The 17,338-nt window shown below is 34.6% G+C and overlaps 1 protein-coding gene across 1 annotated transcript; it reads right to left on the reverse strand.

Annotated features, from left to right (window-relative positions):
- Nucleotides 1-2,496: 2,496 nt before the first annotated feature.
- On the reverse strand, nucleotides 2,497-17,132 carry LOC108326289 (thioredoxin reductase NTRC). Its single transcript, XM_017559698.2, has 10 exons — nucleotides 16,757-17,132; nucleotides 15,210-15,417; nucleotides 15,034-15,139; nucleotides 14,376-14,641; nucleotides 12,773-13,052; nucleotides 12,262-12,369; nucleotides 10,918-11,004; nucleotides 10,709-10,813; nucleotides 2,876-3,006; nucleotides 2,497-2,766 (listed from the first exon to the last, which is right to left on the reverse strand). Exons 1-10 carry the CDS (start codon nucleotides 16,983-16,985, stop codon nucleotides 2,706-2,708), a joined length of 1,581 nt encoding a protein of 526 aa, XP_017415187.1. The 5' UTR covers nucleotides 16,986-17,132; the 3' UTR covers nucleotides 2,497-2,705.
- Nucleotides 17,133-17,338: the final 206 nt, after the last annotated feature.

Consider the following 17,338-nt stretch of genomic DNA (forward strand, 5'->3'; position numbering starts at 1 on the left):
TGGAATTTTACATATAATTTACACAATAAAGTTTGTATTGAGTATGAGTAAATGATTGAATTTAACATTCAAATTTAATTAGAATTAACATTCAAACATCCAGAAAACAAGACTTAAAATAGTGCTGCCAAAATGAGTTACTTAGTTCAACCTAATTCGACTCATTATAGATTGGTTACTTAGTGAACCAACCTAATCCGACTTACTTATTAATAAGTTGAAAATTTTTGAAACCAACCTAACCTATCACAAGTTGGTGGGTGTAAAAGGATTAACTTACTAACTCACTTAATTAGACGTTTTTTTTTCAATTAATAAAAATTACAAAAATTTTCTAATTCAAATATAAATAAAGGTAAATGGTCTTAAATTATATTTATAATCAAAGATAAAGTTTCATTCACACAAATATATCACAAATTTTCTCAACAAAACTTGAGTTACTAAGTATAAATTTGTGAATTTTTCATATTGTCTAATTATTCCACACAAAAATAATCACGCAAGTCTTTTTTCAATATTTTGTAAAATGACTATCCCAACAAAAAATATTTATTAGAAAAATTAAGTGACTTAGTGGGCCAACCTAGTTACCACACGTTAAATCCAAGTAAACCAGATTCTTAGTATGCCAGATCCAAAATCGGCCTATCTCAAAATTTTAAATTTTTTTTCAACCCAACCCAACATAAACTGAATCCGGATTGACTCACGGATTCTAGTTCGTTTTCACGACACTAATTTAAAGTTTGTCTTTGTTTACTTTTGCAAGTGCCTATACCCACTAAAAATTTGGGAAAAAAAAGCCTCTAGAAGTATATCCACCCTCTCAAATGGCAGGGTCTTAATTGCAATATCATGGCTGCACCCCAGGTTTTCTTCTTGAACCCAAAAAGATAGTATAAGGTTTTTCTTTTTCGTGTTTTAATTATAGTTTTGGTGGATATTGTGAATTATACCATTTAAAATTTAAAAATATTAATTTTACATATTTTGGAATATAAAATTTGAAATATAAATTTGTATTTTTGATTGTAAAATTATAATGTAAATTTAGAAGATAATTTAAAATTTAAATTAGATTCTAAATTGTTACATTCCAAATTATATAATCTATACATTTACCATCTATAATTCACAATACAATCTGAAATTTAAATTAGATTCCAAATTACATAATCAAAAATATAATTTTACATTATAAGTTTTACAATCCAAAATAAAATTTTATATATGAATTGTACGCTCAATAATACAGTTTTACATTAGAAATTATACAATTTAAAATATAATTTTACACATGCTATTGAAACGGAATAAATGCATAGAAGATCAAGGAGGTAGGCTCACACACTATGGAGCCAACGTTCAGAGTGACCTTAGGAAAACCTGAAATGAAATTAGGATTTTAAATTACATTTTAATAAGGTAATTAAGTTATTTCACTAAGTCTATGGAGTGTAGGAAGAAAACATGGGACTCCAGGAAAAAATCCCCCAATTGCATCATAAATATACCTCAACCATAAAAATTTGAGTGAAAAAATTTGCCGACGATCAAAACCGAATCGAAAGATAAAATATATTCCTTTTACAAAACAAGAAAAATCTACGGATTCTACAACTTGTATTGACTATTGTTATTTTTATATATTATAAATAAAGTGTGTGAAATACATTAAAATTAATAATATGTTCAATTTTTAGATTAAATAATTGTGAGTTTAATTTGTAATAAAATGTATATAAAATTGTTTAGCTCGTATACCTATGACTGTCCAAAATATTAAAAGTAATTATTAATATTAAAATGTTCACCATCATAGTAATTAATATTAAAAGTATCAAGTACTAATATTTCTAATTTGGATTAATTTTAAATAGTTGAATTTATTTATTTAATTTAAAATTAAATTAAATTGTGAGACCAACCTACAAACTTAGTTTTAAGTGAAATCTTGTATATGCATGAGAGAGACCCACCAAAAAAATAAGATCTTGATCTAAAGATACTCTATTTTATATATATATACATATATATATATATATATATATATATATATATATATATATATATATATATAATTTAAGATTCAAACTGTAAAATAATTCTAGAGAGCTTGATTGATCACGATCTTCTATTTATAAGAATAAATTAATACACAAATACATGATAAATAGGATAACTTTAGACACAATATAATCATGATAAATAGAGTAATCCTAGACACAATATAATCATGATAAATAGGGTAATCCTAGACACAATATAATTATGATAAATAAGATAACTCTTGACACACTATAATAATGATAAAATAGAATAAATATCCTAACAATATATATCCCATTGCAGTTGTATATATTATTATTTAAGTTGAAGACTATACTCTGACAAACAGAAAAAAAATGTAAGTGCATGATAGATTACATTACTTTTAACAAAAACTAATCAATTCAAAAAATAATAATAAATAGCATTAGTTTCAGCTTGTAGTTGAGGCTTGCTGAACTAAAATATGAAAATGGTAATATTGAAAAAACAAAACAATAATAGTGATTGGTAACTCTACATGTACAATCTATGAAATTTACTTGGTTCAAGGAATAGTTGTCAAAATTGACAGCGCTATTCAGCTGTTTTCAATGGAAAACAAAATTGAATCACAGAATCTGAGTATCATCCTCAGGTGTTTATAAATACTTCTACTTGTTTGCTTCAATAAATTCTCTGTACTCTCTCTTCATTTTGACTCCAGAGACAGTTCTGAAAAATAATCAGAGTATCCATAAGTGATAGAATTTATTAAACCATATATTTATAGTATAGATGATGCATGATAGAGTAAGAGAAAATAAAATCAAATGTTACTAACTTGAGCATCTCCTTATTTTTAAAATATTGCACACATGGAGTGCCCATTATTCCAGCTGCCTCTGCTATCTCTGGATCTTCTTCTATATCAATTTCAACATAATGTACATTCTCATCAAATTCATCAATAACCTGTAAAATGAGATGTTACAAAAACATTAAAAAAATCAGATATATGGAACAAAAAATAGTTTTATTTAGTTTCTTTGCCACCAGATCAGTATTAATGCATTCTTTTTATTCGACATTATTGTATGCAAATACATATTATTATGCAATAATTTCGACAAAGGGCATAAAACTTTTTCACAAGCAGACGAACTAAAAGTAGCCTTATTTAGTTTATTGGTGTTAGGATATTTATCCTATTTTTTCATCATTATATTGTGTCTAAGGTTACTCTATTTATCATGTATTTTTGTATCAATTTATTCTTATAAATAGAAAATTGTGAGAGGATCAATCAAACCCTCTAAAATTATTTTACAGTTTAATTCTCAAGTTGGTATCAGAGCGGATCAGTCCCACTCTGGTTTTTGTCTCGTAATATTTGTCCGACGTCACAATCCGTCGTCGCCCACCACCGTCCGGCCACCGTCTGCCGTCGCCGGCCACCGTTCGCCATCGCCGGCCACCGTCATCCATCGCTGTCACAGTTTCGTACCCTTAGGGTTTTCTTGTTCTCGCTGGTACTATTCGTCTTCTTCAAAAATGGGTCTGACAGTACTCTTTCTTTCTCCGGAAGTCTATCAATTACCTCCGAGAAGCTAAATGGAAAAAATTATCTATCATGGTCTGCTGTCGTTGAAATGTGTTTCCTTGGCCAAAGACATTATGACCACCTTGAGTGAGATGGAAGCCATGTGCCTACTGAAAAAGTTGATCAATGGAAACAAGCAGATTTCCAGTTGTGTGGCCTGTTATGACAATTAGTGGAACCCAAACTTCTTGTATCTTTGAGGGCTTTCAAAACTTGGCACTCCTTTTGGACGAAAGCCCAAAGCATTTGTGCCAACGATATTCAACGTCTCTATGACACTACGAACAAGCTTGCATCTCTTAAAATGGCAGACCATCATGATATGGTGTCCTTCATGACTGAAACCCAATCTGCTGTCGAAGAACTCAGGATGTTTTTGGAAGTGAACCCATTAGAGGATATCAAAAAGAAACTAGACAAATTTTACATGGTGTTGATCCTTCGTGCCCTACATCCCGATTTTGATCATCTCAGAGATCAACTTCTAACTAGTCATGAGGTCCCCTCTATGGAAACATTGACCACTCGCCTTCTGCGTGTCCCGGTACCTCAAACTCAAGAAGCGCATGAACTAGTGGAACCATCTGTCATGGTTGCCACACGAGGAAGAGGAGGACGTGGCACTAGAGGAGGAGGACGAGGAGGTCGGGGACGTCCTCAATGCACATACTGTAAAAGGATGGGTCATACTCAAGAGAATTGTTACTCCTTACATGGTTTCCCTTCCAAAATCGCCAATATTTCAAAGACTAAAACTTCCACTTCGAAGACGGAAACTTCCACTTCTATGTTTTCTGAGGATGAATATCAAGAGTATTTAAGGTTAAAGTCTAACAGCTTGGCACAACCATCTCAATCTCCTAGTACATCAACCGCCTGCGTTTCTCAATCTATGAAAGGTCAAAATTCATGGATAATTGACTCTTGTGCTTCTGATCACATTTTTGGTAATATCTCTTTGTTCTCATCTATTTCCTTTCGAGAAAAAACCTCATTTCATAAGCCTTGCAAAGGGATCTAAAACTTCATCCAAAGGAGTCGGTCATGTTTCTTTGTCTCCCTCCCTCAATCTCAACTCAGTCCTTTTTGTCCCTAATTGTCCTTTTAATTTAATTTCCCTAAGTCAGTTGACCAAAATGTTAAATTGTTCAATAACCTTTGATCATAAATCTTTTGTTATACAGGAGCGTGGTTTGGAGAGACAGATTGGAGAAGGATATGAAGCTGACAGATTATACCATTTTGGATCTCGTCCAAGGGTGTCCTATGTTGCTGCTCCTAATCCTAAAGTGCTACATGATCGACTTGGCCATCCTCATTTGTCCAAATTAAAAAAGATGTGTCCTGAACTTAGTGGTCTCCAAACCTTAGAATGTGAGTCATGTCAATTAGGAAAACATGTTAGATCTTCCTTTCCTAAAAGGTCTCAATCAATATGTAATTCTAGTTTTTCCATCATCTATTCTGATATATGGGACCTAGTCGTATCTCCTCCTTTGGTTTTAGATATTTTGTTACCGAATATTCAAGATGTACTTGGGTTTATCTTATGAAAAATCGTTTTAAATTGTTAGTTATCTTTACATCTTTTTTTAATGAAATCAAGAATCAATTTGGTCAAGTAATCAAAATATTAAGAAGTGATAATGTAAAAGAGTATTTCTCATCCTCCTTTTCTGCCATCTTGAGTTCCCATGGTATCTTATATCAGTCTACTTGTCATCATACACCGTAGCAAAATGGTATAGCAGAACGCAAAAATGGTTCACTGATATAATTGTCAGTGCAATTTAGTATGCTGACAAGGAAAAAATACTGTTAAAATAACATCATATTGCTTAGTTCAAACAGAAACCTTGACAAACCCAAACTACCCAGAACAAAAGAACAATCAAGTTACTGAGGTCGGCTCATATTCTCATTGAAATTCCCTATCTAACGAGCTCAATCATAATTATTTACCTAATTGATCAAAATTTCATTAAATCGTGGTATGGCCTGCCTGCCTCATCTCATGGGCTGCGACATGTATAAACTTGATATAGGCGCATATAGATCTTGTTAGAATAAGATTTATTAAAAAGTTGTTTTTGAGTTGTATCTGTTCTATACTTATGTTTTGTTTAGATTGAAGGATGGATTTGAGGAGGTGGAAAATGATGGATTTGAGGAGAGGTGAATGTGGGGTTGTTTGGATTAAGGAAAAGATGGTGAGAAATGAGAAGAAAGTTTGAGTGATTTGATTGACGTAGATGATAAAAAAAATGTTTTAATAAATGAAATTGTAAGATGACCAAATTACCCCTACATGGAGCAACCTCCTATGTTTGTTACTTAGGAGGAGTCTAAATTGTTTTGTAAATTGTGTTTCTATGGTCTCAGCAATCTTCACTTACATGGTTGGGAAAATTTAGTCGCATTGTTCAAATCTTTGAGCTGAAACACTATGAAACAAATCATTTTATCTTTTACTGTAATACCTCCCTTGGAAAATGTGATTACTTAATAATGTGTGTTAATGATATATAGTCATTATAGGAAATGAAGCTCCTAAATCTATTAGCTAAAGAAACGCTTGTACAATTATTTTCAGACCAAGGATCTTGAATATCTCATACATTTTAGGCATCAAGGTAGCCCAATCAAAGGAAGGAATTGACAATTCTCAAAGAAAATATGCTCTAGATATCCTAAAAGAGGGAATGATTGACTATAGACTAGTGGATAGTTCTATGAACCCAAATAAAATATTAACGAGAGCAGGATGAATCTTTCTCTGACCTAGAAGGATGCAGAAGACTTTTTTTGTAGTTGGTATTGTCAATCAGTTCATTGATGATAGGAATGCTGTCTTTTGTGGTCTAAGATACATCTAAAGGCCCCAAGACAAGGTCTATTATATGAAGATATAGAGACTAGCCAAATCTTTGAGAATTGTAATGCTAATTGTTAGAAGTGGACTTTAAGCCTAACTCAACCCTACAAAACCGGTTTGTAGGGTAAGGTTTGCACCCACTTATAAACTATAAATTGGCCTTATCTCTAGTCGATGTGGGACTTCCAACACACCCCCTCACACCGAGGTATATACATCTCGAGTGTGGGATTAGACATTTTTAATGGGTGGTCCGATAGCGGCCTGATAATGGGTGGAATATGCCCAGCAAACAACAAATATCGTTAGGATAGGCTCTAACCATGGCTCTGATACCATGTTAGAAGTGGACTTTAAGCCTAACTCAACCCCACAAAATTGGGTTGTAGGGTGAGGTTTGCACCCACTTATAAACTATAAATTGGCCTTATCTCTAGTCGATGTGGAACTTCCAACACTAATTATTCAAGATCTCCTATGAACAGAGGTTCTAATACAAGATATTGTCTCTTCACTAGAGGAAATATTATTTCTTGGAAAAGCATGAAACAAAATGAAGTTTCATTATGGACTGTTGAAGTTGAATATAGGGCCATGGCATCTCCCATTTATTAACTTGTGAGTAAAACAATTCCTTCATAACTAAAGTTGAGGTTCAGCAAATGAAGATGTATTGCAATAATCAAGAAACTCTCCACATTGTTTTCAATTTATGTTTCATGAAAGGACCAAACACAAATTGTCTTTCATTTTATTCGAGAAAAGTTGTTGACCAAGGCAATTTATATCGAGTTTGTCAGATCTAATGATTAACTTCCCTATGCATTAACAAAATCCTTGAGAGGGTCTCACGTTGAATTTAGTTGTTCCAAACTTGATACATTCCAGCTTGAAAGGGAGTGTTAAAAATAGGTTTAAAACAAGCTTTATTAGAAAGTTAATTTGAATTATACCTATCTATATCTAGGGTCTTAGAGGTGCGTTTAAATGTTTTCTACTCTTTTCTCTCTTATTTTTGTATCTCAAATCTCTTACTGTTTCTATATATATAAATATGAGAACCTAAGAGAGCCTTGTACAAGCTTTCTAAAATATATTTTCTCTCTATTATTTTTCTCAAGTGATCTAATCTCCATCTTAACATAAAAGTTATCACTGTGAATATCAGCTAATATTAAAGTTCGTGTGATACTACTCTTTGACATTCAAAGAGACGGTGGACTTTGCTTAGTTCATGTTCATTTTTTATTTTAACCTTTGTGAATTGGGTTATATGTTCCTTGGCATCTTTTAAGATATTTTATTTGTGTACTTAGTGGTTCTTTCTTCTTTCTCTTCTACAGTGTTTCTTGTATTAAAATATAAAAAATATAACAGTGTGCTACAATCATATAAATAACGAGTTGATCTTATATAATCATGATATTGTTATAAACATAAGAATAAGGAGATGATCCTATGTAATAAAAAATATCTAGATTATATATGTATTATTAAGAACGTTTTTATTTATTCCTGTATCATATCTTTGTTATTAGAGGATATCAAATCTCCTCTATTTATTGTATTGATTCATTTTTCTCAATATAAATAAAGCATATGTGTTGGCTTAGATTCACGGTTTCAGCTCAATATTTCTCTCTTCCCTAGAGTTTAACCGTGCATATAAGCCTTTTCAAAACCGTGTTGGTCTTGTACACTCACTATCCCCGGAGGATTTTTTTTTCTACGAATCTTTCTCTCAGATTCGCTCACTGTTTTGGCACCCTCTCCCTTTCCTCCAACTTTTCTGGAAAAAGAATGTCATCCAACACCAAATCAACCTCCAAAATAGATTCTCCCATCCTTTCTAACCATATCGTCAATAATGAGAAAATGGATGGGTCTAAATACTCCACTTCCATTGTTGAGACACAAGTTGTTGTGAGTTCCTGGCTTATACATCTCCAACAACAGTTCAAGACTAAATCAAATGGTGACCAATCCGCTAGTACAACTTGTTTTGTAGCACACACTAGTAGTAATTCTTCAACTTGTCACTCTATCGCCTTCTCTTGGTCCTTGGGTTATTGATTCAGATGCAACTGCTGACATATTTGGTAATCGTTATCTTTTCTCTTCTTTTACTAAATCGAGCAATTTGTCTTTTATAACTGCTTCCAATGGTTCATAAACAAAAGCTTGTGAAATTGGTATTCCAACCTTTCTCATCCCTTACTGTTGACTAAATTCTTTATGTCCCTAATTGCCCTTTTAATTTATTGTCTTTTACCTAATTGACCCAACCCCATGATATTCTTCTTACCTTCATTAAAAACAATGTTACCTTGCAAGATCGGACGTCAAGTAGGACGATTGATGTTGGATGTGAGTCACATAACATTTACTACCTCTAACATCATCTGTATGTGAATCAATGGTCTCTCCAATGCTTATATATGCTCAATTAGGACATCTCTAATTAAAAAAATTACAGATTATAAGAATAAGGAATTGATCCTATATAACTAGGAATATCTAGATTATATATGTATTATTAAAAACATCTTGGTTAAATCACTTCCGCAGTCCCTATTTCTGTTGGGATTTCTCAAATAGGTCCATTTCTTATTTTTTTTCCCAATTGAGTCCCTAAAAGTGAAAAACTAATGCAATTGTCTCTCTGTCGTTAAATTGGGTTAACGGGTTAACTTTCAGGTGATGTGTCAGTGTGAGGTTGAACAAATTAAATGACGTGGCACATTCAGAGCAAGTTACGTGGAATATATAATTAAAAAAAATGTTTCTGAGAATTGAAACCCAAATTAGGGTTCATCATCTTCAACCTTACCTTTCATCATCTTCAACCCTAGCGATTGATGCTCAGCCCTAGCGATTGATGCTCAGGGTTCATCACGAAATTAGGGTTTATGAAATATGAAATTAAGCACCACCAATTTAGGGTTTATGAAATATGAAATTAAGCACCACCAATTTAGGGTTTATCAAAATCAAATTGGGTTCGAGATTAAAGACACAACAAATCACAAATTCATAGAGTTCGAGATTGGAGTGGAGTCCAATGTCTCCTAGGACCTCTCCTTCGAAATTAGGGGTTTTCTCATGCTTCTGTTTGCGCGAGAGAGATGAACTCGCAATGGGTTTCTGTTTTTGTGTTTGTGATGTCTCTAGGTTTGCAGGTTGGTGGATTTGTGAAGGAGACTTGCGAAGATGAAGGATGTGTTGGCTCTCACAATTGCTCGAGGAAGGAGAAACGAAGGCGCTGGAGCTCTCACGGCGTGGTCTCGTGGCGGCGCAAGGAGTTCGTGATTCTGGGTCTTGCGCAACTAGGGTTTTGCGATTAGCGTTCGATGGTTTTGCGATTTATGGGCTTTATTGTGTACATGTTTCATGGCGCGAAGAAGGATGATGGAGAAGGATGCCATAGTTGTGCGTTTTGAGCTTGAACGGTGCTGACGGCGGCAACTTCGCGTTGCGGAGGATGGCGTGGTGGCCACAATTTGGTTGCATGTCGGCCGGTTGTGGTTGTTGGTAGCATTGCTGAGCAAGAAACGACGGTCTAGTGGCAACAAATCAAGGAATATGTTTTTTAATTATATATTCCACGTAACCTGTACTGCATATGCCACGTAATCTAACATAATGGTCACGTATTTAAAATATTCCACATCAAACTGATAGCTCATGAGAAAGTTAACCCCGTTAACCCCATTTAACTGCAGGAAGTCACTTGCTTCAATTTTTCACTTTTAGGGACCCAATTGGAAAAAAAATAAGAAAAGAACCTATTTGAGAAAACCCAACAGAAACACAGGGTCTGCGGAAGTGGTTTAACCAAACTTCTTTATTTATTCCTGTACCATGTACTAATTATTAGAGGAAATCAAATTTCCTCTGTTAATTGTATTGATTCCTTTTTCTCAATCAATACAAATAAAGCACTCATGTTGTCTTAGAAACACACAGATTCAGCTCAATGTTTCTCTCTTCCCTCAAGTTTAACAGTGTGACAGTGCATACCTGTTAAAACATCATGCATAGTTGACTTTGCTTTCCTTTTTTTTTTAAGGTTTTGTATTAACAGAAGATAAAATTGTGTACTCATTCGTAGTGTCACAGGATGAAAATACAAGCAAGTATTATGAAATCTAACTTCAGGATTATGATATAATTTTTTAAATCCTCCCTTTTTCACATACCTTAGTAAGGATTGGCTTCAATGTCCTACATGGACCACATGTTGGTGATGTATATAATACACATATAAGCCTTGGACTTTCATGGTACAATTTTCGTAGAGCATACTGTAAAGAGGAAATCACAAGGCAAACAACATATTATAGTGTGGACGTCACAAATAATAAGACTTAATCCTATCAACATCAGCATCTGATTAGGAAACACATACCTGTCCCTTATGCTTTGTAAGTGTAATGTCAAAGCCCTCGTGAACATCCCTTTCTGTTAGCTCCTTCTTAACCTCTTCAGTTTTGGGCTGTTACAAGTAATTAAATTGGAAGGTTGAGATTCACATTGGATTCAGTTGCACGAATCAACTGGTTTAATGTAAAGTATGTTTTCCTTAAATTAGTAATTAAGAATTAATATATAGTATTAACTAGCACCAGTTTTATGATAGCTAAAGCAATATAACTTAACTTTAGCAAAAGAAGAAATATTTAATATGAAATACATATAGTAGTTCGGTATATCATTTATTCATATTTTCTCCCAAGATATGACCTTCCTGTGGAAATATCCCAAAGAGAAATAGATGACAAGCTACTTGGGAAAACCTGTTCATAAAATTAAGGGTAGGTGGTAAATGGCTTCCATAACCAGGTCCATCACCAATAACTTGGTATTAGATATATTATATCTTTTATCTTTTAGTTAGTTTATTATTATTTCTCATTTGTATTTTGGGCTTAGCCCATATTTCTTCTATTATAAATAGAGAATCCTATGTGTGTATTTTACACAAGGGGGATTAATCTAAATATAGTTTTTCACTATATTCAACATGGTATCAGAGCAGGTTCTCTGATCTTCTTCCGAGAGAGAGAGAGAGAGAGAGGGAGGGAGGGAGGGAGGGAGGGAGGGAGGGAGGGAGGGAGGGAGAGAGAGGGAGGGAGGGAGGGAGGGAGGGAGGGAGGGAGAGAGAGAGAGAGAGAGAGAGAGAGAGAGAGAGAGAGAGAGGGAGAGAGAGAGAGAGAGAGAGAGAGAGAGAGAGAGTAGTTACAACGCAGTTCAAGAGAAAAATAGGAGAGTGTTGATTGTTTTGGAAAGGAGAAAATCCACGTCTCATGATTATAAAGACATGGGAGGGAGAGAAAGTTCAGCTCTGCTCAACAATGTTATTGATATTCGTTCGGTATCACCTTGTTATCAATTCCGAGATTGCTTGATCAATAAAAATTATTTTACTGTATTTTACTTCTTACCCTGCTGTTCTATAACAAATTTAAATGACTTAATAAAGAAAATTCTATGGCTAACTTCATTATCCACTAACAATTAGATACACGGTCTTTATTAAGTCATGTAAAGTTATCCAAATTATAGAACATATAAGTTTGTCATACAAATCTTGCCAAAATTGCATATGCTTCTGTAGAATGTATAATTAAGACTAGAATAATAAAGATATATTAAATTGGTAACGTGATTTGTAGACTTAGTCTACAGTGTTATTTATGCGGAAAAGGAACAGTGAGTGAAAATAAAATAGGAGTTCTTTGAAGTAAAATACCTGATGGAACTCTACAAGAAGATCTTTGCTCACAAGATATCTCTCAACTGATAAAGCTGCAATGCATCCAGAACCAGCAGCAGTTATAGCTTGCCTCCATTCATGGTCCTATAAGAATAAGAAAGAACTTTTATAAATATACTTAGGACAGTTACTTTACTGCATTTTTTATTCAGTCAATAAAGTTTCCGGTAAATTTGCTTAGTCAAACATATGTTCAGTTTATGTACTACAGCATCATACTTCAATTAAGAAGGAAAAGGGTCAAAATCCTGTCCCCATAAAATGGCACATCAAATGCTGCCTCAGCACATCAAGTGGGTTTGCCAGACGATGTAGAACTTCTCAAAAACACAGAGAACAAATGATGCTATTGTGCTATGTTAAAGACTGTTAAAACGGTATACTATAATACATCAAGTCATTAATTATTTTAGGCAATGTAGTGTTGATTCTAATATGCTAGAGCAATCAACTACATAAGCAGAAGGCACTCAATAGGATAGGATACCTGCACATCTCCAGCAGCAAATACACCGTCAACTGAAGTTTTTGCAGTACCCTCCTCAACTAGTACATAGCCAGAGTGATCAAGTTCGACTTGGCCTTTCAACAATTGTGTATTTGGTGAATGGCCTATGCCATAAAACAGCCCTTTTGCCTCAAGCACAGATTCCTCCCCAGTGTCAACCTTCCGTATTAAAATGCCAGACATCTGTCCTTTGGTGTTGCTTACAAGATCCACTGCCTCTGTATTGAAGTGCACGGTGACATTGGGATTGTCATACACTCTGAAACATTCGTGATAATCAACCTGTTAAACAAACATTCAGGTAGTTGAAAACTCACATACAAAAGTTTTATTAGTGGATAATTCACCATCACAAAGAAAACAAAGATAGATGATACAAATTCCATTGTTTTGTCTTATAAAAAATTTAACAGAGTTAAGCAACTTCTTGAGTATCTATAGTCTAGAGAATACCCAAAACCAGGTTCTATTTAGTCTCTTCTTTAAGACAAGCATTCACTTCTAGACCACCAGATAAAATTATTTTTATAAGAATGTTTCCACTATGTAATATCTTTGGGCTCAGCTTAGAAACGTTGACTATTTCATAGATCACAGCAAAATTTTACCATATGCAAAACAAAAGTAAACTCTTTCCACAAAATACATCATGCTAGAATGAAGATCTATAACACCATAGCATAATTTCAAAACCACTACGGAACTATAATTTTGAAAAGAAATTTAATATAATTCTAATATTTAGCCATAAATGTAAAACATTTTATTCCCAAAATAAATTATATCTCTTCCTGAATTAAAATGGTATCATAACATGATACAATTATTTTTCAAGTCTACAGGAACTACAGAGATAATGACAAATATTATCAAAGAAAATATGCTTATTATCCAATGATGCATTTTGCAAGAACGTGATTGTGATCAAGTAACATCTTTGCTTACGTCTTTACATGGATATGAAGAGTGAGGAACTGTTGTTTCCCATGACTGAGAATAATTAAGATAAAATGTTCTATGTCCTTAGGATAATATAGTTTTCATATACACCATAAAGCGAGGTACAAGCAAAACCTTAATCTAGGATATATTTTGCAAGGAGGTCAAAAGAAGCTTGAACTTGGCTAACAAAAGGCCCACATATAAAGCATTGAAATAGAGAATGCTAAAAATTCACTTAGAGATAAAAGAAATTATCATCATGTGTATGGCAAGTAAACAAAATAGGAACCTAAAAGTATAAGGTAACAAATAAAGAACATATTGTTCATAATAATACATATATAAAGGTTCAGCAACAGAGAATCCACTACAGACAATAAGATTAAAAAAAAGATCTAAGAAAGATTGTATAAGACTCTATCTTTCCCACTGGATTAGTGTGAGCGAGTGTGTGGGGGAGAGAGAGAGAGAGAGAGAGAGAGAGAGAGAGAGAGAGAGAGAGAGAGAGAGAGAGAGAGCTGAAGTTATACAAAATGAAGTGTATATAAGTAGGTAATTACCAAGTTCAATTTATAGATTGTCCATGATACACTCAGACTATATTCACAAGCAAGAAACGACAAATTTTAATCAGACACACCTATCTTGCATAGCTTTGGAAGCCCTCAGTTGGTCCCGACGTACAAGTAAATGGACATGGCGAGCATATTTTGTCAAGTATAATGCTTCTTCTGTAGCAGTATCCCCCCCTCCAATGACAGCGAGAACTTGACCTTTGAAGAGAGGAGATGCTCCATCACAAATTGCGCAAGCACTAATTCCTCGGCTCCAAAATTCATCTTCTCGAGGTAGCCTGAGTCGTTTTGCAGTAGCTCCAGTAGCAAAAATGACAGTATGGCTCTTAACCTGAATTATGATTCAATCAAGAAAACCTGATGTGACTACAACTGCTTTTCTTCCCAATAAACACAACCAAAAAGATAATAAAATTAAACAAACATATCGAAAGATTAAAAGTAATGGCAATAATTTCAGCATATCCACCGTAAATTGAGTGACGTTCAAGCCAGGACCCACATTACGAAGGAAATATACTTCCTATATTAATTTCAAAATAAAAGCTTTTACCAAATATGTACAAGAATTTGCATAAATTTAATTCCAAACAAGAAAAGCATCACTGGGTGGATTAAGAAAATCAATAAAAATAAAAGATAAAACCTTGAAGCTTTGGGAATATCAATATGTCTACGCAATCATGAAATTGTAAATCAGCTTGCTGCTAGTGAATATATCACCTTACGTTCACTACTTTGGACAGTGAAAGGGCTACTTTTCACATCAATAGCTTCAACATCTTCCTGATGCAATTCTGCACCCCAACGTTCAGCTTGCCGTCGCATCCTGGATAAGCAGAAAATATGAGAATTCCAAAGACAGGTGAGTGAAAACAATTACAAAGTAGTTTTAACACCTGTCCATCAGATCAGGTCCACTGATGCCATCAGGAAATCCTGGAAAGTTCTCCACTTCAGTTGTAGTCATTAATTGTCCCCCAGGGACACCACCAACTTGGTACCCCTCAAACACCACAGGTTTCAAATTGGCACGTGCTGCATATATTGCTGCTGTGTATCCTGCGGGGCCGGAACCTATAATTACCACATTCTCAACTCCTTTTCCTGTGAGAAGAAAAAGGATGCCACAATCAACTTTTCACGTCTATCAATAACAAAAGAAAGACTATACAAGAGAATTACATTGTCACAAAATAAGCACAAACTCAAGTAAAATCCAATAATAACATTCTCGGCAAGTAAAAAGCCAACGGTACTACAATTAGAGAAGACATTAAACTTCTACAGTCATTAAAGCAACAACTGCCAGAAAGGTCGACACTAGCTTTGGGCCGAGAGAACTGGGCTAATCAAAGAGTTTTAACATGCATTGTCAATGTAAGTTTTTTACATTTTCAAGCAATAAAGTCATGACCTTAAAACAATTATAGTAAAAGTTAACAAATTTTCCATACATAATGGTTGGTAAACCTTGACATTGTCAATGCATACAACAATTTACTCAAGGAAATAACCAAAAAAATTAGTAACAATGATGATGATGAGAATGCGTTTATTCAGTAGTCTACATGACTAAGTGAGGCTAGTCAATCCCCACCAAGACAAGCCAGAACAAATAATTAACAATCACACAGCACAATGCAAGCTTTTCGCTATAAAATGACAAAACTACCTTCCAAACTCCAAGTGTTTGATGCCTCCATCTCAAATACTCGTTCTCGACAATTAAATACAAATTATCAAGCCCGTAGCTACAACCCACCATCTTTTCCATCACCGAATCGTCATGAAACTGTTTCCCTTACCTTATATCAATTGCTAAAGCTTAAAACAAAAACCTTATTGACTAGTCTAAATGATAATGATGAAGATGATGATGCCCTTATTGACTAATCTAAATGACTAACTGAGACTGCAATCAAACCTCACAAAGACAAGCCACGACACACGACACTCATTCAACAACCACACAATTCAAGCTGTTCGCTCTAAAATTGCAAAACAGCCTTCTGTCTCAAATGCCTGTCTCACGAATGAAATACGATTTATCTAACCCCGTACCTACCACCCACCATTTTTCCCAACACCCAATTCTCACCACACGTTTTCCTCACCTTTGTGCTCAATTCCAATCAAACGTCACAGGTTAAACCCCAATCCTAACTACACAGCTGCCACTAAAAAAAGATTAGCAATGCAGACTTATCCCCCACACTAGCACCACCATCAATACTCGCTCTCATGCTTCAACACCGATCCTCCAAAACCAACTCACAATTCGAAACACAACAAAACCTCGTTTTCTCCGAAAATCTCCAAAGCAAAGCTTAATTGAAAAAGCAAAACAACAAAAACAAAATTAAAGACAAATCGCATTGAATTCGCCGCCGTGAGAATACGGCCACATTCACGCAAAGTAGTAGTAGTCGCGGCGAGGAAAGACCTGGCGCAGCGACGGAGGAGGAGGAGGCGGCGGCGGCGGCTACTCGAAGGGGTTGGGGGGAAGGGCGGGGTCTGAGGGCCCGCCGCGAGTTGAGGAGAAAGAGGCGGTGCTGTGGCGGCGGGGAGAATGCGGCGGATGAAGGAGCGGCGACGGAGGTGACACGGTGAGTCGGGACGGGACCAAGTCCGAGTCCTATCTTGGTAGCAGCCATTGGGCTCTTTGAGACCATACAAACTGCATAAGCGACTTAAAACAGTTGAAGCGCTTTCTCTTATGTTTTCTGGTTACTGGAGCGTGCAACACACGCACTCCAACCAAATCCTTTCGCTGCAAAAATTTGGCTCCTTCTGCTATTAAATCGACTAGAATTTTTGTTCTTAGCCTCCGAACATTTTCCAACACTAAATATTACCTTTTTTTTTTCTCACTAGATATTTCAACTCTGCTTCTGATATTTGTATTAGTAAATCCTGTAAAAAGAAGTAAAAGCTATACTACATTTTTAGTATGTTTTCTTTTGTTCATAAAAAATTGTTAAATAAATATTAAATAACAATATCAATACAATTTTATTATTAATTT

This window comes from Vigna angularis, chromosome 3 (assembly GCF_016808095.1).
Source record: "Vigna angularis cultivar LongXiaoDou No.4 chromosome 3, ASM1680809v1, whole genome shotgun sequence".
Taxonomy (NCBI): domain Eukaryota; kingdom Viridiplantae; phylum Streptophyta; class Magnoliopsida; order Fabales; family Fabaceae; genus Vigna; species Vigna angularis.